General features: G+C 47.0%; 1 protein-coding gene across 3 annotated transcripts; it reads left to right on the forward strand.

Moving 5' to 3' along the window:
* Positions 1-7,912: 7,912 nt before the first annotated feature.
* On the forward strand, positions 7,913-22,759 carry bag6 (BCL2 associated athanogene 6). Of its 3 annotated transcripts, none has more exons than XM_026999498.3 (25): positions 7,913-8,508; positions 9,054-9,172; positions 9,272-9,389; positions 9,636-9,871; positions 10,264-10,335; positions 10,430-10,552; positions 10,674-10,858; positions 11,917-12,046; positions 12,408-12,611; positions 13,829-14,048; positions 14,212-14,277; positions 14,723-15,039; positions 15,548-15,632; positions 15,750-16,120; positions 16,210-16,483; positions 16,855-17,024; positions 17,141-17,194; positions 17,298-17,400; positions 17,839-17,963; positions 18,113-18,247; positions 18,471-18,524; positions 19,609-19,773; positions 20,138-20,245; positions 20,592-20,738; positions 21,050-22,759. In XM_026999498.3, exons 2-25 carry the CDS (start codon positions 9,089-9,091, stop codon positions 21,143-21,145), a joined length of 3,642 nt encoding a protein of 1,213 aa, XP_026855299.2. In that variant the 5' UTR covers positions 7,913-8,508; positions 9,054-9,088; the 3' UTR covers positions 21,146-22,759. The 3 variants fall into 3 exon arrangements, with proteins under 3 accessions (XP_026855299.2, XP_026855301.2, XP_026855303.2); XM_026999500.3 differs by having other exon boundaries at positions 7,913-8,214; XM_026999502.3 differs by having other exon boundaries at positions 7,914-8,508; positions 13,829-13,949.
* Positions 22,760-24,450: the final 1,691 nt, after the last annotated feature.

Consider the following 24,450-nt stretch of genomic DNA (forward strand, 5'->3'; position numbering starts at 1 on the left):
TGCCCAGGGACGCATACTGCTAGAGATGTGCCATTAAGACCCGACCGTCATGTCAGAACTTCTAACTTGAGGAGCGGTTAAGACTCAAGCAGTGGATGGCTCGCTCCGACAGTGGTCACCACGTTGGCGGGGGAGTTCACGTTCGGCGTGTGCGGTCAGTGTTTTGGGCTCCATCAGCCTGGCGCCACAATAGCGCTCTGACAACATCCCCTGAAATGATGGCCTGACTTCAAGCACACTGACTTCACAAATAAGCCCTGATTGCTAGCCCACCCTCCACCTGTCAAGGCACAGTGCGGTGCTTGGCACGTCTCCTTGACGCCCGTCCCTAGCACCGGGCGCCGCTAGACACGGCCGGAGGAAGAGAACCTGTGCAGTCAAACCTGGGCTAACCGCAGGGCTGGGAGTGAGGGGAGAGGCGGGGCCATCTGCCCCGGAGAGTGCTGTCACTACCGGAGAGGAAGAGCGACAGAGCAGACACACGCTATAATCAAACAGATTTACCTCTGTGCGCACGCACCAACCTGGGGGACTTTCAGTTCATCGGTGGCTCGGAATGAGAGACAGGCGCGAGCTCACACACACACACACACACACACACACACACACACACACACACACACACACACACACACACATACACACACACATACACACACACAAACAATGATCCAAGGAACAATAACACTGGACATGCAATACAAACATTCACGTCTCAGGGTTCAGCGCAAAGATAGCAAAAACTATACAGGAGGGTGAGAGAGGGCGGGATGGAGAATGAGTGAAAGCGTGTAAATAACAGAGAGCAGTGACCCATACAGCCCGGGTGAGCGGAGGAACACAAGAGATGTCTCCTTCCCAAACTCCCTCCCCTTCTCCACGAGGAGACCATTGTCAGGTTACTGTCTGGAAATTCTTTGGAAAATATCACCATTTTCAAAATTCTTTATTCACCTCTTCCAAAACCTCTGTGATACGGAGTAGCCAGTACAGTCGTTCATTTGAGAAAACAAAAGATCTCGTTAGAATGAAAATTAAACATTGAAACAAGGCTGGGAAAAAAAAACATAGCAACTTAAAGAGTTGACTGTTTCCCTAATACGCAAGAAAGAGAAATATAGTGAAAACTGCTGATGGTAAATGTTAGGAAGAAGGCTTTACCTGTCAATATCGCTGTTCACATTGATCTGCATGTTGCTCTGTGGCACTCTGATTTACTACCCATTCTCTGGCTGATTCCAATCCTTTTCAATCAAGTGTATTATATTAAGACTATATCAGTCATTTCTTCTGCTTTATCGCAGGTGCAACCCATATATCATGCTCTAAATGGTAGAATCATTCATCACAGAAACCATATTTCCATGAGGCATATTTTTACAAGGGCAAACCCACTAATTGGAGGACTCACCAATGCCACTGTGCACTGCCGATCCTGGTCTGTACAGTGGAGTCGTTTGTCCCTATTCGTCATGCAAAATATCTCTGTCTTAAGACAGACCTTAGTCATCACTAGGGTCAGGAAGGTCAAGAGTAACAAATATAGTGGAACAAAATGAGTAACACACATGCAGTGTATCAACATGTAGAGTAACACACATACAGTGTATCAAAACACACACACACACACACACACACACACACACACACATATATATATAGATGCACTGTATGTGTGTACCATACTAGTCCTATATATATATATATATATAGTACTTGTCAGATGTCGGACATGGTTGTAGGATGAGGTTTCATTAGCACTATTATTCTCCAAAGAGCATATTGGAGCAGACAGGCGTTACTTATTTGGGAAGGGGAGGGGGGTTGTGGGGGGCATCTCTAGTGGGCACTAGGACACTGAGTGGCCTTAATCTCCAGACACCATATAAGCAAAACCATCCAGCTTTAAGATCCAGGACGGTACGGGGAGCCCAGCACAGCGTCCTCCAGGCTGTCCAAACAGCTCAAGTCCAGCCAGCCGTGATGCAACACGCCAGTGTTCTTTGCGGCCTGAACACGGTGGCACCAATTAGCAGCAATTAACACCAGGCATGGAGCACCTGTGTATCGTTTCTCAGTGACAGAAACGGGCCAAAGACAGTGGGACCCGCGGTGAGAAAGCAGCAAAGCTCCACCCCCGGCCATACCCCGCCCCTGGCCATGCCCCGCCCCTGGCCATGCCCCGCCTACCTCCCTGCTTAGACATGAAGGCTGTACAGAGCACAGGGTGCATGTGTTTACACGTGTCTGGGTCCTTATCTAGCTGATGGTCCTTCTCCCTTTTGTCTGAAAATGCCACCAAAAATAAATAAATCCTCGAAAGGAACCATCTGACAGGAGGAGAGAGAGGTGGAGAGAGGGAGAGAGAGAGGGAGAGAGGGAGAGTAGAGGACGACAGATGAAAGAACAACTGTATACAAATGGCCCGCCAGCGCCTGCTGGTCGAGGTCCCCGGACGGTCAGCATGCAGCTTCAAAGACCAGAGCACCAACCACTGTCTCCGTCTGTCTCCGTCTGTCTCCTGCTCTTCTCCTCTCTCTCTCTGTCTCTGTCTTTATCTACCCATCTCTGTTCTTCTCCCCCTCTCTGTCTCTTTCTTTCACTCTTCTTTCTCTCTCTCTCTCTCTCTCTCTCTCTCTCTCTCTCTCTCTCTCTCTCTCTCTCTCTCTGCATCACCTGATCAGATACCAGAGACTCTCTGGTTCTGCACCCACGGGGGAAAGACCGCGTGGCATGACTCTGCAGACGTTACGGAGTGACGGAGATTTGACTGGATGGGAAACAGGATGATAGAAAGGTGGTCTGTCTAAGCCTGTTGGCCTTGCTGGAAAATGGAATCTTAAGTAGGTTAACTAGCAGGGGCAGTCTTACAGGAAGGTTTTGTCACCTGCTCCAGTATACAGATATCTGTAGTGACCTGGAGAGAAACATTCTGTAACCTACATGTGCACAACCCCAAAACTGCTAAAAACTGTAATGTCAGTGAAAATCACCTTACTGGACAAAGAATGGCAGCACTATGAACACATATGAGCACTTGAACATGCCCTTATGGGAACTACAGAATTAAGTATTTTTGGAATTAAGAAAACAACCCTTTTATATCAGAGAAGAATGTATAACTACCAAGGCCTGTGGGCAAGACAAACAAGCCAAAATACACAATCATTTAGTATCAGAACACTTTTTGAAATCCTGTATGCTGCATTGTAAAAATCCATCCTCAAACAGTCCTGAAACCTGAATCCTGAATGCCAACCTCAAGTTGACAGAACGCAGCCAACTACAGTTTACTCCTGAATTAGCTAATATGAGGCGAGCTTTTTTCCAATACCGCTGGGATTCAAAATCTCTGATTTAGAATTAAGCAAATTTTAAATATTCTCCGTAATACGCACATTTTCCACTATACTCCCAAACTCCAACATCTGTGGAAACAACTTTGTTAATTACTGTAATGAAACAATACATATTTTCACCACTGTCAAAAAAACAACTTCCCACTAATTAAGGGAGATGACCTTAGTGTATATTAGACTCGTTAAGCACAGACCGTGACCAACAGAATGCAGCCTAAAGGCTGAAGTGGGCACGGCTAACTAGGGGGCCATTGGCGTGGCAGAAGGGACTATAGGCAGTGCTTGGCAAAGGGCTGCCCAAGTGCCCACAGGGCCCGAATCCAATCCCCTCACCTGGGGGGAGTAAAGGGTAGAGGGGTATTTACCGAACAGGGGGATGGGGGATGGGGGTGAATGTCGAGGGGTTGTCTGAGAGCTAAAGTGGGGAGGGTGGTGGTGTGGGTAAGAAGAGGGGTGAGCACTACCAGGAGAAGGAATCACACCTCCACAACAGCCCATAGTAATTACACACTCGAGTGGCTGGACTGTGGAGGAAATTGAAGGCCTGAGCAGGAGCACAGATGCCTCCCTCTCCCTCCTCATGAGTGTACTGGTGATTGAGCCTGCTAGCGCCCCCCCCCCTCCATCTCCTGCCCCCCACACACCACCCACTTCCCTCAATCCTCGGAGGAAATGCTGCTTTGTGTCCTGGTAATGAGATTCTCACACACCCAACCTTATTTACCATCTCAGCCAGAGGAGCAGTGAGAAGGGGAGAGGAGGGGAGAAGAGAGGAGAAGACAGGACAGGAGACTAAACAAGCCAGGACGAGAGGAGAGGAGACAGGATGAGAGGAGAGGAGACAGGATGAGAGGAGATGGAGTTGTACACTGCACAACTTTTGCTCTCAATTACAAAGCCACTAATCAAACTAGAAGCAGAAGTGTAGGATTCCTCACAGTCCTGTGACTCAAGCCTAGCAAACAAAGCAATTTGTTGAAATTCACAAAAAAGCACAAGTCATTAATACCATTTAAAATCTCGGTCAGGAATTTCTGGCTACTGCAGCCCTGTTTCAGCAAATCTAAGATGGATAAACTCACTATCCAGCGGTGACTTTCCAATGTGACAGCAATGCACCCAAAAAAAGCAGCATTCCGAAATGCCCCACTACTGCTGTTTCCAAGGGGAAGTGCGTTTTCATCCACTACAGGAAACACTTTCCCCACAGTAAGCCCTTTCGTGTAAAAGCGACGCGAAATGGCGTGGCAGATCTGATGAGCGGCGACTAAGTTAGCTCCCCAGGCCTGTGGGACTTCGGCAGGGTGAGCTGCAGGTTCCTTTTGGCCACCTGCGCGTGTGAGGAGGTGTAACGGTGCGCGTCAGGCCGGCCGCACATTCACCCCCCCCCCCCCCCACCTCCCCCCACCCCCACCCCCTGGCGCAGTGTGAACACACGCTTGTGACAGCGGCCCAAGAACGCACACAATTAAACACGTCGGCATGGGGTAAGTGACCCAGGCCAGCCGGGATACAGCTCACACTCCTGCCAAAATCAGTGCCCATGGCTTGCTGCTCCTGGATGCCTGTGTGTGTGTGTGTGTGTGTGTGTGTGTGTGTGCACGAACGTTCAAGAAGGTTGATGATTAAGAAGTTAGCCTCAGCAACATACAAAACAAAACACGACTGTGACCTCAATTTACACCACCCAACTGTAAAGCCACTCAGCATGTAGCTAGGGAGGGACAGGCCAGTTCTGGGCCAGCTCCCGCACTTAATCGCGTTTAGTACAGATGTACTGCGCTGTGTCCACGAATCCCTGCTCAGCCCTGAAGACACAGCACAGCCCACAGCCCCAACCTGCAGTCCTGTACAATACATTTACGTTTACAGCGATACAACACTGATTAAAAAGCCCCAAGTTTGTCTGAGCAATTCAACAGAAGTCCGCTTGGCAACACGCGCTGATATTTTTGTTTGTGACAGACAGAGACAAAATTACCTCGATTATGTGCAAAAAGTCAATTAAATTAACTGTGAAAGGCTATTTATTTTGACCTGAGGATACATTTATTCTACATTCTTAGAAATTACAGTGAAAACAGCACAGCTCATGTTGGCAGGAGAACAAAGACGGAGGTGACAATAGTGCATGGGCTTGCGTCATACTGCCATCATGTGGTAAAATGCAGTACTAACCGCACCATCGAGCTATCAATGTCAACTGGAATAAGATAAGAAGGTCTATAACCACTGCCTCGGAGTGTCTAAAGACACCATTTAGATACCAGCAGAGAGACGGTCGCACACATAAAGTCAGCTATATACAGATTACCATTAAATGCTTTCCATAGACTAAAAAATAGGCTTCTGTCAAAGTGCATTTTACCAGCATCACAAGGTTGAGGTTGGTTATGTTTTTACCACAAAGCTCTAATGCACACACACACACACACACACACACACACACACACACACACACACACACACACACACACACTGTTCAGGACACCCTGCACCACCAACACCCCCACAGACCACATAATCAAGTAAAGGATTATATTAAAATGTAACGGATTAAGGGTCCACACTTAATCTCTTACTTGAGTAAATATGCAGGAACAACAGCGCAGGTACTCCCACACGAGTTTGCACTCCGCACGTTCCTCGGCTTGTGGTAATGTAATCAAATTATTTCCGTATTTATGGTCCAATAAGAAATTCAAAGCAGAAATGATTCTGTATAACATGTTTAACCCAAAATTTTGTGAAATGGCGAATTTTCCTGTGGTATATAAAATAGTCAAAGAAAGAAAGAAAAAGAGAAAGATTATATCTTGTTATAAAGCATCTCCGAAGTTCTTTAGTCCGATCTGACAGAGCTTTCTGTTATGAAACAGCACACTGTGATATGTAAATGATCTTTATGGCAGTCTGAGCACGTTAATGACGCTAATCCTGGGATTACTGGCACCTTTTCAAGGTGCAATTACATCACTGAGTGCAGAGGATCACCATAATCGGAGATTTCGCACAGTGCTTCCGTTTAGTCCTGTCACATCCATTACCAGGACAGGTGGAGAGTTGCCTCCAAGCAGCTGGTGAGTGATAAATGTTAAATGATGATAAATTAGAGGGCTTTGTCTTTTAGGAGATGGACGAAGACCAAGCACGTGTCCGTTTCAGGAACCATGGGGCTCTGGATCTTACGGATCTGACCCAAGCAAACTGGCATTAGTCCTGCCCTTTGGATAAGGAGGGGAAATATTTAGACAGTCAGTGTTACAATTGTACAGTATGTCTCTCATTTCCACCTAATTCAACTTCAAGTAAATAACACGAGTCACCATCAAGTGCAGGATTTACCAAGGAGATGCCCTCTGTCCCCGCCGACATTCTGCACAGACCTAAACAACCTCAGTGAGATCATTGCCAAGAGACGCTACGGAACGGCACAAACCATCAGCCGCCTCCTGTACATGACATCACGCTGTATGCCAGAAGCGAATGAGACATCGACTCACCAAGCCACCTCACCAAGATATACGGCAACGACATCAGAATGTCATTCGGACTGGATAAGTGTGGTCGTATGGTTAAAAGGAGAGGGACAGTAGCTAGAATGGAGGGGATCATACTACCGGAAAGTAACACACCAGATGTTAACGGAAGCTACAAGTACAACGGAATCCCACAGGCACATGGGAATCATGAAGAGGCCACAAGGAAAGCAGCTACAGACAAACACCTAGAAAGAGTGAGACACGTCCTGAGAGATCAGCTGAGCGGGAAGAACCAGATCTGGGTTATAAAAACCTACGCCCTGCCGGTCATAAGATACCCCGCTGGCATAATAAGATGGCCTAAGGAGGAGACAGAAGCCACAGACATCAGGACATGCAAACTCCTCACAATGGACTGAGGGTTTCATCCCCAAGCCAGCTCTCTGAGACTGTACACTGTGTGGAAGGTCACGGTGTGAGATAGAGATGGGGGTGTGTAGGGGGGAGAGAGAGACAGAGAGAGAGAGAGAGAGAGAGAGAGAGAGAGAGAGAGAAAAAGGGATTTGTAGGGGAGATAGAGAAAGAGAGAGAGAGAGATGTGTAGGGGAGTGAGAGAAAGGGATGTGAGAGAGAGAGAGAGAGAGAGAGAGAGAGAGATGTAGGAGAGGGGAGAGAGAGAGAGAGAGAGAGAGAGAAAGGGATGTGTAGGAGAGAGAGAGAGAGATGTGTAGGGGAGTGAGAGAAAGGGATGTGAGAGAGAGAGAGAGAGAGAGAGAGAGAGATGTAGGAGAGGGGAGAGAGAGAGAGAGAGGGATTTGTAGGGGAGATAGAGAAAGAGAGAGAGAGAAGGGGATGTGTGGGGAAAGAGAGAGAGAAAGGGATGTGTGTGGGAGAGAGAGAGAGAGAGAGAGAGAGAGATGTGTAGGGGGAGTGAGAGAAAGGGATGTGTAGGAGAGAGAGAGAGAGAGAGAGAGAGAGAGAGAGAGAGAGAGAGAGAGAGAGAGAGAGAGATGTGTAGGGGGAGTGAGAGAAAGGGATGTGTAGAGAGAGAGAGAGAGAGAGAGAGAGAGAGAGAGAGAGAGAGAGAGACGTAGGAGAGGGGGAGAGAAAGAAAGAGAGAAAAAGAAAGCTGGGGAAGTGACTGCATGCCGTGAGTTTTATGAGTGCTTGAGTTTGGAAAGGACGACAAAACTGCAAACTGGTTTTGAGCAAAGACGAGGTTGGAGGCGCGCAGGGCTCCGCTTTCATGCACTGGAAGCTTTGACGGTCTGGTTACTGGAACCCAGCTGTGTCTGTGGTGATTAGAGGAGTAAAGTCTGAGACGTTGCAGGGGCGGTGGGAATTTTCGCGTTTCGCAGTTCTCTAGCCCATAGGTGACTTACTAAAAATACTCCAATTTCAATTGACTCCTGACTTTGAAGTTAAGTTTAGCTTCCAGGAAACAGGAGTGAAATAGGAGTGTCTTTATAGAGAAACATCCTGAGACGAGACAGACCGGCTGCATGGCAGGCAGTTTCGTTTGCTAGCTAGCTGGATAGCTAACTACACATCTTAATTGTACTTAACTGGATGCGAGCAAATGTCATTAAATGACCATAGTTGCCGTCACTTAGTTCAATAAGAGCAGTGTTATCTGGACGGCGATTACAGAGGAGCAGATTTCTGAGGTAGGAACAAGCGTGCTGCTTATATAGCTACTAAAGCTAACGTAGCTTAGCCTGGACGTTTGTGTTTATACGCTAAGCAGATATAGACAAGCGAGCTCTATTAGCGATGCTTAACGAGCCATGTTGGCGAGTAAAGGTTGCTGTTAACTGCGGCGCGTAACGACGTATATCAGTATATCGCTATATTCTGATATTTACATAACGCTAGCGAACCAGTAGCTCTTGTGGATTAGCACGTTAGCGAGAGCTAGCCGTGTTCGCTAGCTAAGCTAGCTCTGCTAAGTCAACGATTGGCGAACATGGTTCTGTAGCGTTATGTAGTTAGCTAGCAACGTGTAGCCCGTTAGCCTGCAGCTAATGGGCTGCTAGCTAGCGAGCCGCTGTGTCACTAGCTAAGTTTCACCCTTCACGGACTGGGAGCAAGTCCCCCGGGACAGCCAGTCTAACCTAGCTAACCTAGCGGTTCAGGAGTGCCGTTTCCTTTGTTCAGAAGCCTAATGACCTGTTTATAATTCACCTGTAATTATTCTGTGCTGTTCATCCAGCTAGCTAGTTACCAACTGTACTCCCTGACTGCACTATGGAGGAGCAAGAGAATAACCCCATAGAAGTAACTGTTAAAACTCTCGACTCCCAGAGCCGTACGTACACAGTGAGCGCTCAGGTGAGTCACTTCTGTCCCCTGGTTTTTAGTTATTTCGTGATGCCTACTCGGAATATTTTTTTCTTTTCTGTGATGACACCGTTTTGTTTCGTTCACTAGATGACAGTAAAGGAGTTCAAAGAACACATATCCCCGTCAGTTGGAATACCGGTTGAGAAACAGAGGCTGATCTATCAGGGTCGAGTGCTCCAAGATGAGAAAACGCTGACCGAATACAGTGAGTTTGTGTCCTAACGAGTTCTTACAACTGGTTGTACTCCTTAAACGGTTCCTCCGCGCTATAGCGGTGGCCTAAAAGTTGTCATTGGGAACTAATGGGTTTTATATGTGTGTCTATAATTTTTAAAAGTGTATTAAATAGTACACAAAGCACACAAACAGCAGTTGCAGGGCTGTGTTTTGTTGCATCGCTGTGGATCTGACGGATGCTCTGTAAGTAGAACGCTGTTGTCTGTGCTGGCAGACGTCAATGGCAAAGTCATCCACTTGGTTGAGCGTGCACCGCCTCAGACTACCCAGCCAGGGTCTGGCCCAGGCGGGGCGGCTGGGACCTCAGGAGGGGCACAGGCAGGAGGGTCCAGCTCGGCCAGCTCTCAGGGGATGCCCCACGCAGCCGCACATGACCGCAACGCCAACAGCTATGTTATGCTTGGCACCCTCAATCTCCCCGTGAACATCATGGACCCCCAGCAAATTCAGGCATGGACAGAGATTTTTCCTATGAAAGTGGACTGATGTGTTCATGCAAATCTTTGTGTTTGAGTAAGACAATGATGTACTTTGACATGATGTTATGTAATGTTGTCGTTTCCCCTCATATGACATTTGCCCTTTGCTAGTCACATTCAGACATCTTTACTGTATTTGTACAAGCAAATATTTAGGCCTATTCATAGTTTGCTATGCAGCAACTTTAAATATTTGAGAAGGGTGTGTTTTCACACACCTTCCCAACCCTCCTAGAAATCAGTATTGGCATACAAACAGAACAGATCCCCGCTGCTTGTAGACTTCCTAGCAGTTTCAGTAGTTGAAATCGTATCACTTTTCTATCAGCAATTTTAATGATCCTCAAATCTGCGATTGCGCAGATGTCCATCCAGCAGATGATGACAGGCCTGGGAGAAGGAGTTCGGACTGCCCGGGCAGGTGCTGCTCCTGGGGTAGGAGTGTGTTTTGACGGCTCCAGACCATTACCCCTGGAACGTGTCCGTTGACACTGTTATCTGTGACGTGGCTGCTGTCTCCCATTTGCAGGCCAGCGGCTCTGTGAACACACACCTGGATTTAGACCAGTCCCTGCAGAGTGAGCCCAGACTGCGGCTGGTCTTGGCCGAGAATCTGCTGAGAGATGCCAGTGCCCTCATTCAGAGACTGGAGGTGCTGACTGGCTGCGAGAAGCATTAAATTTGGTCCAGTGTGGTAAACCTGTTTATAAATGGCAGAAAAGATGTTTCGATTCTAACATGCTAATGCTTACTACTGTCCCTCTTGTTTATAGGGCCAGCCTATGGATGCCTCCTCCCCTCCAGAAGACTCGGCTCTGCCTCCTCCTTCCTCTACCTCCCCTCCACCCTCAGTTCAGCCCATGGACACCTCCCCTCCTCAGCCCAGTCCTCCTCCTTCGTCCTCGTCCTCCACCCAGACTGAGGGAGGGCCTCCTCCTCCTCCTCCCTCAGGACCCAGGTACGTCCGTGTCCTGGCTTACCGGTCCTAGCTAAGAGTTGCCCCAGTACTCCATCGACTGCTTGTCCCAAACTCTCAGCATGTTGCGCTAATCAGACAGTGCTCCATATGGTGCTGCAGGGAGGGGCAGTGTGAGGAATGCATATCCAGACAAATCAGTGTGAAAATTATCTGGCGATTATTTGCACTCTAGCAGGTTGTCTGTAAGGGTGAAAGTGAAACTTTAGGCCTAGATACAAATGCCTAGCTCCACAAGCAGTGAAAAACTGCAGAATTACTTAGGCTAGCACTGGGCACCTTTGAGTTTTCCCGTAGCTAATGTTGCTCTAAGACCTGATGCGTTTAGAATGGGCTCTTGACTCTACAAGCCACAGTCTTCGTGTCATGTCACTAACTCCAAGGCACGATGCACTGCGTGTTGATGCATTCTGCACGAGCGTTACAGTGGATGGATCGCACGTATGCGTACGCTCTTAGAACAAACAACCCAAAGGCACAAACCACACTGTACCTGTTGCCTGCTATGTTGTTCAGACTTTGGGAGTGGGCTGTCTGACAGCTCGTGTAAGCCGTACGCAGCATATGGGCTGCAAATGGGATGTCAAATCATCGCAGGGAAAGAAATTCTGGCAAAATGCAGTGGGATCAAAACAGAGTTCATAGGATGCATTTTGTATGTGTACATTGTGGTGGCGCTGTAATTTTACTTATGCACTTGCTTGTTTATTTATTTAAAATATGCCTTATTACATATGCCACCACTGGAAATAGCTGAAAGGAATTAAGGCACTACAGCGCCCTCCTGTGGTGGCTAACGTGCACACTTTAATAAGGTAATGAAGATATTGTTGTTTTCAGTGATTTTAGAACCCAGTTGGTGCAGAGACATGTGTCTTCTCATTTTGCACCTGTTCTCCACATTACCACAGTTTAGAAGCCAAACTGACGTCGCCGCTCCCTTGGTGCCCCTCATAACCGCTCACACTTGATTAGCTATAAATCACCCGTTTAGGATGTGCGGCGGCTCTGTTAGTCGTGCGTTGCTGTGTCCCCACCAGTCACCCCAGCCCTGCAGAGATGCTGGCGACGCTGGCCGAGCTGAGGAGAGTGGAGGACCGGCTGCAGCCCTTCATGCAGAGAGCTCACGCCATCCTGCAGAGCGCCACCACCGCGGATTACAACAACAACGTGAGAACGCCACAGTCCTGCTTTTAGACCTGCAGAAGGAACGCTGGAACAGAACCGAACCCAAGTCATTCCTGAGTGTCTCATTTCTTTTCCTCTGTCATTAGACATTGCAGTGTGGTAGGCTCAAAACCCTGTATGGCCCTCGATGGTCACGTGTTAATACCCACTTACGGAAGTTTTAAAATATCATCTTCGTGCCATTTCTGTATTTCCGCTGCATAGAGTAATTTAAGCTGATCAACTCGCAGAGATGTGCTACAAGCTTAAGGGGACGTGTTGGTTGACCTTTGACCTGCTAGCATTCCCGGTCTGTACTCGTCTTGTTTGTGTCAAGTAAACAAGAAAAGCGATGTGTCTCCAGACCCAGGAAAGAGAGGAGGACCAGCGCGTTCTGAACCAAGTGGCGGAGGTGCTCCGTCTCTTGGGCAACGCTCTGGTTGCCCTGAGTGACCTGCGCTGTAACCTGTTGAGCGCACCACCCCGTCACCTGCACGTGATCCGACCCATGTCTCACTACACCTCCTCTGTCCTGACACCAGGGGGCGTGCATCACATGCCCATACAGGTAATTTAATGCCTCCAAGTTCAGCTACGCTGATGACAGCTGTTGAGAGCAGTGAGTCAGTGAAGAGAAATACAAAGAATTGTTCTTTTGAGCGAATCTTGATTTAGAATTATTTCTGAGACTTTGCATTCTTTGATTGGTCATGTATCTCAAAAACAGAGTAAAATGTGTAATATTGATTCCCAGTCTAACACGGAACAAGCTTGCTTCCACAGTCTCACTAGTATCCTGACACGCAGGTCTGATTATTGGAGATCCGAGTTTCGCATTAAATGTGTTCTTAGGGTTTTTTCTCCTTCTCCATTGTATAACAAATTACTACATAATGGATCCATTGTGTGCTGTCTGTCCACCTCCTGCCACTATCCATGCTCACTTACAATTGCATCACATGACAACAATGCACTCAACAGTCTCCCAGGGCGCCCCCTGCTGGCGAAGGTCGAGTCACACCGCAGCCAACCGTAGCTAGGTGTCCAGGACAGCTGGACTGGACCAGGTCTTTGGGTTGGAAAGGCAGCCTAGTTACTCTCTTACGTCGATCTACAGGCTGCCTGCCAGCTCCTGAACATGACACGCAGATGAGCTCTGCGCCAAGTGTGCTCAGCTGTCCTGTGAACAGCCGTTAGATGGCTGCGTGGGTCACGGGGGAGACAGGTGCTCATCTGCTCTCTCCCTGATTGGTTAGTGCCATATGACAGAGGGCGGGGCTTGTGGAGCGCACAAACTGCTTCCAAAATAAAAAGGCAGCTCAGAGCAAAAGTGGGTTTGCAGGTCCGTTCTGATACAGAGGAAATGTTTGCTCTCCTCTCCTCTGACTTTATTAAAGAACCTGTGCTGGAAATTGAATGAAACAAATGCCTATAATTCTTTAATGAGTTATGGATGGTGTTTTACTATTTATTTTTGTTTTTAAAATTGTAATTTTGTTTTGATGACAATTTTCTTAGTAATTTTTTAATGGTACCCAACCACTGGTTGTAATGTAACATAACCATTGATTTATAATGATAAATAATTTAGTTGGACTATTTGTAAGCAAAAGATTTGCCTGGTAAAGCCAGAAAGTTCTTTGAAATTATTTCCCACTCCAGTTTCTAAATCTGTAATGAAGCATCCTTGCATCTTTGAAAAGCACTACACAAAACATGATTATTTTTCATTACTGTTCTCTGTGTGCAGTAAGTGTTTGTTTGTTTAATTATGTATTCTTCTAGGTTAATTTGGGAACCACGGTGACCATGTCAGCTAATGGCAGACCAGCAGCTGAGAGTCACCCTCAATCTGGTGGCCAATCAGAACAGCCCGGGCAGGGACAAACCCCCACCCCACAGCCAGGTATGGCCAATCAGCAGGTCGGCCAGCCAGGGCCCAGGGTGATACGAATAAGCCATCAAACCACGGAGCCATTGGTGATGATGCAGTTTAACATTGATGGTGGGTCTTTTGTGCATGCGCGCGCGTGCGTGTGTGCATGCATGCATGCATGCATGTTTGCGCTTGCACGTGTTTAAGCATGCGTGCACGTGTGTGTGTGTGTGTGTGTGTGTGTGTGTGTTGGACTACACGGTAATCTTTAAATGCACATCTCACGTTGCAGATGCTGGAAACGGCTCCCAGGCCAGCGGGCAGCAGGGTGGTGGTGGTACCGGAACCGGACAGCCCGGTGAGAACTTAGCAGGTTCTTCAGAGGTGCATGTAGTCTTCATACAAGGCCCTCGGTGCCCACGCTTTCTTAAAGGCTCAGATTAACATGCCTCGTTGGCTTTGAGCATCACATCTCATTTTAAGACTAAGCATTTAATAAGGGTGTTTCTAAACAGTTTAAAATATATTTCTGTGTCTTACTCTTAGTTTATGTGCTTTTTATGTCACTAAAGGGTGCATTTTGAAACTACAAACTTAAGACAAGTGAAGTAAAAACTTTGTCTAAAGTCACAGACTGTACTTATAATACTGATATACTCCCATGTTGATACTTAACATTCACACCACTAGTACACCTACAGCTGTTCCCAACATGTACTTGTTTTCTCATGAACTGGATGGTTGACTGTCATGTCGTGAACGTTGGGCTCTCTGATGACTTGCACTGTGTTTCCCTGACCTAGGCACCGTCCCTAATGTTCAGATACCTGGCCTACCTCCAGAGTTCATGCAGGCCATCGTCAACCAAATTACCCAGCAAGCCATAGGTATGGCGGCCGCCGCCTCTGCCGGCCAGCAGGGGGTCCAAGCCCCCAACCCTGGTCCAGGCCCCGCTGGTACAGGCCCTGCTGCCCCTCCTATGCCCCCTCACCAGGCCCGCGTGGTGTTTACCCTCCCTCCCTTTACCCATCGGATGGCAACTCCCCCCTTCGCCACTAGGGGCAGCGGCGTTAACATGAGAGCCACGGTGCCGCCGACAGTGGGCCAGCAGCCAGGCCAGGTGAGGGTTAGAACATCTGCACTGCTCCCAGCCCAGCTTGTGCTGTGGTGCATGGCTGGCGCTACCACACTTGCATACTCTACATGCACACAATCAAAGCAGCCTTAGAAACAGTGCTATTAACAATTTCATAATTAACCAGAATTTTAGCGCTTGTTCATTTATTGTGGGAAAAAAAAAAAACATATATAAATTACACACACACACACCCAGTATGAGGCAACAGTGTTCTAATGAGTACCATTCTTAGAAATACTCTAGGGTCTGTATGGTATATCTGTTGAGGCTATGTGATTTTATGATGCTTTTTAACCTACAGCTTTAATTTATTCAACGTTCAATGTTTTCCATTTCCCTTGTATTAACAATAACGTCAGTAAAGACATTGAAACCTATGTAATGGATATCCTGAGTATTTGAACTGTGGAGGCCAGCTCCACGTATGCCTGTTGGGAGTACATGCAAGTGTGTGTGTGTGTGTGTGTGTGTGTGTGTGTGTGTGTATAAGGCCCCACCTGTGAATCCTGCTGTTCTCAATCAGATGATTAGTGGACTGGTGGGACAGCTCTTAACAGGCGTTTCTGGCCAGATGAGTATGTTTACAAAGCTTACACGTGTCCTTTGGTTTTGTTTGTCTGTCATTGTGAAGAATAGAATTGAGTTAAACCTTTTGCAGTCGCACTAAACTTTGTAAACTTTGTTCCCCCCAGCAACTCAAGCCACTACCGCCTCTTCCTCTCACACGTTTACCTTCTCCACTTCATCGTCCTCCTCTTCATCGTCATCGGCTTCGTCCTCGACCCTCCCAACCTCCACCACTGCCACCAGTGCCTCCGGCCCCACCCAGTCTGCCGGCGCCACCGACGCCACCACAACCTCCGCAAGCTCCGCCCCGGAGCCCGGTGCCACGCCTACTCCTCCTCAAGGGTTTCCTCTTGGGGGCAGCTTAGACCAGCTGCTGGGCTCTTTCCTGGGGGCAGGTGTGGGTGCTGCTGGCCAGACCCAAGGAGCTGCCCCCTCCATCACTGTGACCATGCCCGGGATCCCCGCCTTTATTCAGGGAGTCAACGACTTCATACAGGTCAGCAAGCATCTCGCCGTCCTTCATGTTGGGTTTTTCTGGACTCTCGGCTACGGACCAGTCGGTAACGCGTACAATGCTCTCGTCAGGTGTCCCAACAAACGCACGCCGAACCCAGCCCTGACCAGCCCCCGGCCCCTAACCCCGCGCCTCCGGCCGCGGAGCAGAGGCCGGATGGCGGAGCCACCGCTGCCGAACAGGTTCTGAACACGGAGCTCTTCACGGGCATTGTGCAGGGAGTCCTCTCCACCATGATGGGCTCGCTGGGTGCGCCGCAGGATAGCACAGAGAGCATCGCCCAGTTCATACAGAGGCTCTCCCAGACCAGCAACATTTTCACGCCCAGCAGCGGGGAGGACATGGGTGGGTCACACGCTGACGGCCGATGTTCTCTGGTGACGTGTGTATCGCCACACACCCTGCCTGCGGTTGTGATTTGGAAGCTTGTGTTTGTCTCCGGTGTCATAACGACAGATGACAAGTTCAGTGTGTTTGCTGGTGTGACACATGGATTATTTATTCACTATGAGGTTTCCAAATACAATTTTAGACTTCACTTGTAGGATGAGAAATTGATTAATGTGCTAATCAGCTGTATCAAAACGATATATTCTATAATGATATCTATTATAGCAGATTTCCTATATATGCGATCTGTATTGACTTTTGCCTTTGCCTGCTTTCTGTGTTTTCGTGCGATGTCCCGTAAGTGACTGACTAAATTGTGTGTCCAGGTTTCTTTGGGGACCTGTTGACTCTGGTGTGTCAGGAGTTCTCCATGGTAGACATGGTTCTCCTGCTCCACGGCCAGGCTCAGCCGCTGAGCCGCATACGCCCCCTGCTGGAGCAGTTCTTCGTGGGTCACTACCTGCAGGGACGGGAGCCGTCCGAGGCCAACATTGCAGTACGGCACGCGCACGTCTTCAGCACCGTGTCCTGATGAACTTGGGGGGGGGGGGGGCGTTCGTCCTTCTCCTCACTCTCTGTGCTTTTCTCTTCTCTTCTTCCCCCAAATTGAAGGCAGCCACCGAGGAACTGATCGGAGAACTCGAGGAGTACATCACTGAGAGCTTTGTGAGTGGATCGTTCCGTTTCTCATCGCCTGCACGTGTGGAATATTTGATCGCAGTATTCTGTTTCGATGTCTGACCGTTGCGCCTCTGCTACCCCCTCTCAGGCCACGGTCACGGTCCGGGATGGGGTTGACATCACCCAGACGAACCGGTCCTTTCTCAGACAGCAGCTCGCGGCCATCGCCACACATATCCTGCACTGCTCAGGTAAGCTCTACAGGACCGACCGCTGCAACTCGCGTCAACACAAAACGTGGTTTTATAGGTCACAGACTCCAATTCCATAAAAAAACAAAACAAACCCCATAAAAACCTTTTTAAAAAACCCCATAAAACCAGGTCAGAATCCAGCAGTGCGTGGTAAGGTCCTCTCTAGACTGCTACACGAGCACCTGTCATAAAGCAGCTTTATCACCCCGGGGGGATGCCTCTGTCTGGACTGCTGAGGGAATACCAAGAAGGTTGGCATTTAATCCCCCGAGAGGAGGGAACCGCAGTGCCGGGGGATGAGGATACCTGCTGACTGAACTGCTGGGATGTGTAGTGCACAGTGGGCAATGTCACTAACGATGGTGCGTCTTTGCTGGGAGGTATAATGCAGTATGTTCAATGTTTTGTGTTTGTGTGTGTGTGTGTGTTTGGTAGACCACACGTTTGGGCCTCGTCTTCTGCAGCTGTGTAACCGCGCTCTGTTTGAGTGTTTGGCCCTAAATCTGTACTGCCTGAGAGGAGACCAGAACATTCTCACTGCTGTCATCAACAACCGCATAGTCAGTACCGCACCGCGTTGACTCTCACGCCGTCTCTTACTGTCTCGCACACTCGCACGTTTTCTCACTCAAACACACCCCCTCTGTTGCCCACTCTCAAACACTCTCAATCTGCCCACCCCACTCTGACTGTACTCCTCCTACTCCAGAGGACCATGTCGGCGGAGGTCAACCCCAGTGTGGTGAACTGGTTGACTGGCATGATGTCGATGAGACTGCAGGTCATTCTGGAGCACATCCCAGTCACGGAGGAGCAAGTTCTCCACTACGTCGTCCACACTCGGGTGAGAGCTGCTCTCGCCATCACCTTGGGGTCGAAACCCCTGATCCGTAGAAGACCCCTCCGTGTGAGCAAAGGCCGAAGAGCCAGTGCGCTACCTGACTAAAGAAATCTTGAAGTTGACATTTTTTTTGTGTGGTTCAGCTGGTGCTTTTTAAGTGACCTTTTTCCCCTGTTAGAAGCCTTATTAATCCTTACATGTGAATGTGGTGGTCATGTCCTGTCAGAGTGAAGACACAGGAGAGGACCCTACCCAGGGGCCACAGATCCAACCTGTAGAGGTGAGTGTCTGTCTGTCTGTCTGTCTGTCTGTCTGTCTGTCTGTCTGTCTGTCTGTCTGTCTGTCTGTCTGTCTGTCTGTCTGTCTGTCTGTCTGTCTGTCTGTCTGTCTGTCTGTCTGTCTGTCTGTCTGTCTGTCTGTCTGTCTGTCTGTCTGTCTGTCTGTCTGTCTGTCTGTCTGTCTGTCTGTCTGTCTGTCTGTCTGTCTGTCTGTCTGTCTGTCTGTCTGTCTGTCTGTCTGTCTGTCTGTCTGTCTGTCTGTCTGTCTGTCTGTCTGTCTGTCTGTCTGTCTTACTTAGAGAGAGATATACGGTGCAGTATTTTTGCTGTTCCTCCGATTACACTCTTCTGTACTGAGACTGATGTCATTCCTGTGATCTGTTGGAGCTTCTCCTCCATCTTAGGGGTCACGGCCCCAGGTGCCCTCAGTATCCCCACTGGGCCGACCTTGGTGTAAACCCTCCACGTTCTCTCTCCTCCTTCTTTCAGTCCCTGGTGTTTCTTCAGCTTCTCATATTCCTTCCTTTTGAATGTTTGCATCACTTCAGATGGTCACGTTTATCACCTTTGCTGTTTTCTGTATCTTGTCCACTATCACGATGTCTGGTTGGTTCCTCACTACTTGTATGTCTGTCTGGGTCTGGAGGTCCCACAGGATCTCAGCCCTGTTCTTCTCCACCTCTGGTCTGGACTGGTTGGGTATCCAGCTCGTATACTTCACACACGTCCTTGAATATATACATGTACATGGTAGAAGGCCTTAGTATGAGGGCAAAGATCAGAGTCCATTACTCATATGTAGGTCTGTCTTTTATCTGTGCGTATTACACTAATATTTTATTTATCCTTTATCATCATTTAACTTTATTTAAAGCACTTTGAACTGCCACTGTGTATATAAATGCTGTATAAATAAGCTTGTCTTAACTATGTAACTGATTAAGGATGATTCTCAAGATCTTTGTTTAAATATGCCTTCACTCATTCATTTCCTACTAATTTTTAATGTATTTTTTAAGACTTACGACTGAGTCACAGTCTCTGTAAATCTGTGAAGTGTAACCTGGCTGTGCTTTGTGTCTTCAGATAGACGAGACTCTCTCTCCCACTCCGGCCACCACGGCGGAGGAGGCCATGGTCACGTCCCAGCAGGCGGAGGCCACAAGAGCTTCGGCGGGGGAGACGGGTGGAGCGGTGGGTGGAGAGGAGCCCGGCGGAGACGGAGAGGTCTGGACCGCAGCCGTTCCACCTGTAAGGCCTCCAGTTCTGGTTCCACCTCACACTACAACCTGGTTCTGCCTAGACCACGACATGCTGTACACATGCTAGGAACTTTAAATATGGACGCACAGGATCTGGCCAGGATATTGCTGTGTTGGCCTGTGATACTGTTATCATGGAACACACACACACTTTGGTCAACTGAATTCTGGCCAGGCTTTAGCCATCTCGTGGCCAAGTTTCACCAGTATGTCATATGATGGAGCATCTCGCAGTAAACATGTAGCTGCAGTCTGGCGGTATTTTTACTGGTGTCAGTGTTGTTCTGATCTTAATTATGTAAGAGCATTTCTGAGCTGGCGTGTGGTGATTGTGGGCGGTGTCGGTCTTGCAGGAGTGGGTGCCCATCATCAGACAGGACCTGCTCACCCAGAGGAAGATGAAGGCTCAGCCTCCCCTCTCTGACGCCTATTTACAGGGGATGCCTGCCAAGCGCAGGAAGGTAACGGAGGTGACCTCTGTGTGCTGATCACACGTAGTGTCCAAGAAATACACACACACACACACACACACACAACTACATGTGGGGGTGAAGGTAACAGGAGTGACCTCTGTTTTCTGGTCACACACATGACTGCATGTAGGGGTGCGTGGGAACCATGTTTGTTTATTTGTTCAAAAGTCAGTTTGTCTTGCATTCAGTGGCAGGTCACTGATGTTTTTCTAAAAAGAAAAAGGGGGGGGGGAAAGGCTATGTTTACGGTTGTGCGTTTTCTGACAGTGAGACAGTGGGTTTTTTAAAAAAATGTTTTATTAGTATTATAAAACTGACTGTGTGTGTGTGACAGATGGTACAGAGTGACGGCCCTAGACTTGCTCTCTCTGAGGCAGTGAGCCAAGCTGCCCGATCAGCAGGGGTCATGCCCGTCACGTCTGCCAGTGCCCTGCAGGCTGACCTGGAGAGTGCAGAACTTCAGGAGGCATATTCACAACAGGTGCCGTGTCCACAGACAACTTGCACTGGAGCTAGGCAGAAAAACAGCTTGTAATATAGTTTTTCATAATGTCTAAAGAATATTTTTACATAAGCAAACTTAATAAAGTGAAAGTAACTTTTTAATGATGTTGGTTAACAGTTTGCAGTAACCATATTTACATAGTTTGTAGTTTTAACACAATTCAAATGAAATTCAAATATAGATTCATATTTACTTTTATTTGAATAAGTCACCTACTTCTTTACTGTCATGGGAACACTGGAAGCAATTTAATGTGCTTGAATGTCAGAACTACGTTTTCTTTTCAGATGACTAATGACATTAAGAGGCGAGTGAAAGACGACCCCGACTTCAGCTCCAGAAGGTTCCCCAACACACACCGAGTCTTTCCACCAGACTCGTAACCTGCGTATGTGTGCTAACCTCAGCATCACTCACTATACTGCGTGTGCGTCCAGTCTGTTTGAATTTAAATATCAATGATTTTACGCTGTCCAGAGAATTTGCTACTTCTCTATTAATAAATGATTGCACATAACTGCACTGTGGACTGTTCCAGCGCTCCTACCACAGATACACAGTTCACCATGGCAATAAAAGAAACCTCACACATGCGACCCTCAAACCCTTGGATGTGTTTAAAAGAAAGAAAAGTGTACTTGGAATCTGTGTAAACTGAAGTATTTTTATTTGAAAACCTTTTATTACTCTCTAGCTTGCCTGCTTTAAAAATCCTCAGACATGATGACAATGAAAAATCTCATCATTAAATAGCTTTGCAACAAACAAAAGTTCAAATTGCCCTTGTTCGTCGAATGTTTGTTTATAAGTCCAGAATCACCCGTGTTGGCTTTCCAATGCATGAGGCAATACGATGTGGTCACAGCTGGCCTGGAAACTATTGAGCAGGCTGTGTGTGTCTGTGTGTGTGTGTCTGTGTGTGTGTTGGGTCATTCTGCCTTTGACGTACATCCTCGTGGGGCATGAAGACATGCCTGTGGAATGTGCATTTGTGGAATGAGGGCGGGCTCTTGCGGATCTGCTCGCAGGAGCTGCAGCTCTACAGCATGATAATATGCAGTCTGTAGTTGGTCATTTTTCCTGTCAATAAAGCGAACATTGGCTGTAGAAGTAGGCAGTTCTGGTTCACATGGAGTCCAAACACACCAAGTACTGGTTTCAGACTGAAGCTAGCTAGCTACCCAGAACCTACAGATACTTTCCCACAGAAGGGTGGCAAGACATTGTGTGAGGTAAAACAAATCAACACTACTCAAGTTAGAGCTACTGTGTGTTTCTGTACCTTTTTCATTTGTGATACTGACTTGTTCAACTAAATCCATTAATAGTAAGATTAATGAAGTTAATGCTACCTAACATAAAGGAGTGGGAAATGTTAGCAATGCAAAGTCCACAACATACCAGGAAATGCTTCAGTATGGAGTACCTAGCTAACTATCATGGATAACTGTTCATATTGACAATATTGTTGGACAACCTGAACATTTCCAAAGTGGTAGAAGTTATTGTTAATTTCCATGGGTCAAGCAATGGCAGTTAACATGGGTATATACACTGTTCAGTCTTAAACAATAAACCACGTTAAAGCAACCTTAAACCACCTGTCTAATATGGCGTCAGTCTTTCTTAGGCCACCAAAACAGCTCTGACCCGTTGAGATATGGCCTCCACAGGACCTCTGCAGTATCTGGCACCAAGACATTAGCAGCAGTCCTGTAAGATGTGAGCTGTAGTCTCCATGAACGCATTTGACTGACATGCAAAATGACCAACCACATGTTTTAGTGCAGTGTTAGGATGTATTTACAATACCGAGCTTATAAATTAGATTATTTTATTCCTTTTTTCCTCGTCTTTTGCTCTGAAGGTTTATAGTGGGAAAGCAGGTCTTCTGAAAATATACTTTATGTATGAAAACATTTCCATCTGTAATAAGACTTTTTGTTTAATTGAACGCTGTACTGTATTTTCTTTCAAATAAAATTAATAAGCATTTAGCTTGCTAAGCAAATTTTTTTCTCACTGCACTGAAACAGGTCCATGAGTAGAGTACAACGTGGACATTTCCATAACAACTGTACTAAAAACTTTTATTTATATATGATGGCGTGTGTACGTGTTCCAGTAGCATTTGGTCCACAAATGCATGTCCTCATTCTGCAAGTGCATGTTTGTGGGCTTAGTTAACTCCATACATGCATGGTTTTTGAGTTATTTATAACTTTACACATTTTCCACTCGCACACCTTCATACCAAAAAAGGAATACCCGTGAGCACATCTTCAGTGTGCAAAAGCACGCCCTCGTTCTGCTGGCTGATGCTGACCTTGGTTCTTTAAGCCAGGCTGCATCCAGAACACTCTGACTGGGGAAGCCAACGTGAGACCCAGAGCTGCAGTGGTGGGGTCTTGGCTGGTGGGTTTATATGTTGGCAGTAGGACGGAAGGGGCGTAGCCATGAATGCGAGTTAGTTCTGGGGTGGTGTTTTCGTCCCGACTAGACTACGCTGATGTCACATCCTTCACTGGAGGAGCTTAGGAGGGAGGCGCCATTTTCAAATGTATATACAGGGAGGTTCTTTTATTACTGGGCGTTCAGTCCAGCTCCGCTGCCTCCGTAGTTCATTAATTCATGTGCTTTGGTACTGATTTTATTGTAGTGAAGATTTACCATATTTCATTTCAAGATCAGACACACACCCTTTTTTGATACAGCATAAATAAAGTATTTATGAATACTGTATTTTTTTTTCCTTAAAGTATGACTAAAAATACAGTCCTTCAGATTGTCATGTGCCAGAGAAGTGCATACTTACTCAACCTCTCCTTCCCCCCTTGATACACCCAACACATTTAAGACCACAAATTACAGAAATACAAATCAAATACAGCTTCACTTGCAAATAATTGCACTATGCAGGTCTAGGTATCTATAATTCAAACGTTCATGATGTAGCTGAACCAAGATCGGACTTCTTCGGTGCTTGGACTTTCCTTGGTGGGCTCTGTATCTTTCCTTCTCCTTTTAATGAAGAAACTGTATGATTTGGCTTCATTTCATACCCTCTAAACATCCAAACATCTAAATGATACAAATCATAATACAAATCCTTCAATGAATTACATTTTTTTAAATCATTGTTTCTGTCAAACCTATCAGACCTACTCAGATACTTTGCTCAACATGGACACAAATCTAATTAATCAAAATTAAGTCTTACATTCTGCAGTTTAACTTTCTTCTCATGGTTTCATTTCAAATCCAAACTGATGGCATGCAGTCTACTAGAAGTATGTGGACAATGTTATCTTGAACGATAGCCAGCGAAACATGCCTGAAGAGCTGTTAAACTGTTTTGTCAAATGTACATGGTGAATGAATTTTGTGTTTCATCACAGTTGATTAATCCGAAGTAAAACAACCTTTAAACGCAATCGATCTTTGAACACTCGTCTAGTGCAGATGACACCTTATCATTCTTAGCAGAGTACAACTTGTTTCTCTCCAACCTGTACCAAACCTTTGATAGAGATTCAAATCTGCTCTCCACATCATTTGCATAAAATCTAACTTCCTTTGGCACGGGCATATATAATAACTAGACCACACACACACACAGTAAAAAGAGTATATGTAGAATTAGTAATTACAATTAATTTGACCAACTTAAACACCAATATGAATATTT

This window comes from Electrophorus electricus, chromosome 17 (assembly GCF_041902795.1).
Source record: "Electrophorus electricus isolate QZ-2024a chromosome 17, ASM4190279v1, whole genome shotgun sequence".
Taxonomy (NCBI): Eukaryota; Metazoa; Chordata; class Actinopteri; order Gymnotiformes; family Gymnotidae; genus Electrophorus; species Electrophorus electricus.

Coding starts and splice junctions, on each gene's coding strand:
- bag6 (XM_026999498.3), top strand. CDS start 9,089: ATGGAGGAGCAAGAGAATAACCCCATAGAAGTAACTGTTAAAACTCTC. Junction 9,872..10,263: donor TGGACCCCCAGCAAATTCAG/GCATGGACAGAG, acceptor GCGATTGCGCAG/ATGTCCATCCAGCAGATGAT. Junction 17,025..17,140: donor CGTCCGAGGCCAACATTGCA/GTACGGCACGCG, acceptor CCCAAATTGAAG/GCAGCCACCGAGGAACTGAT.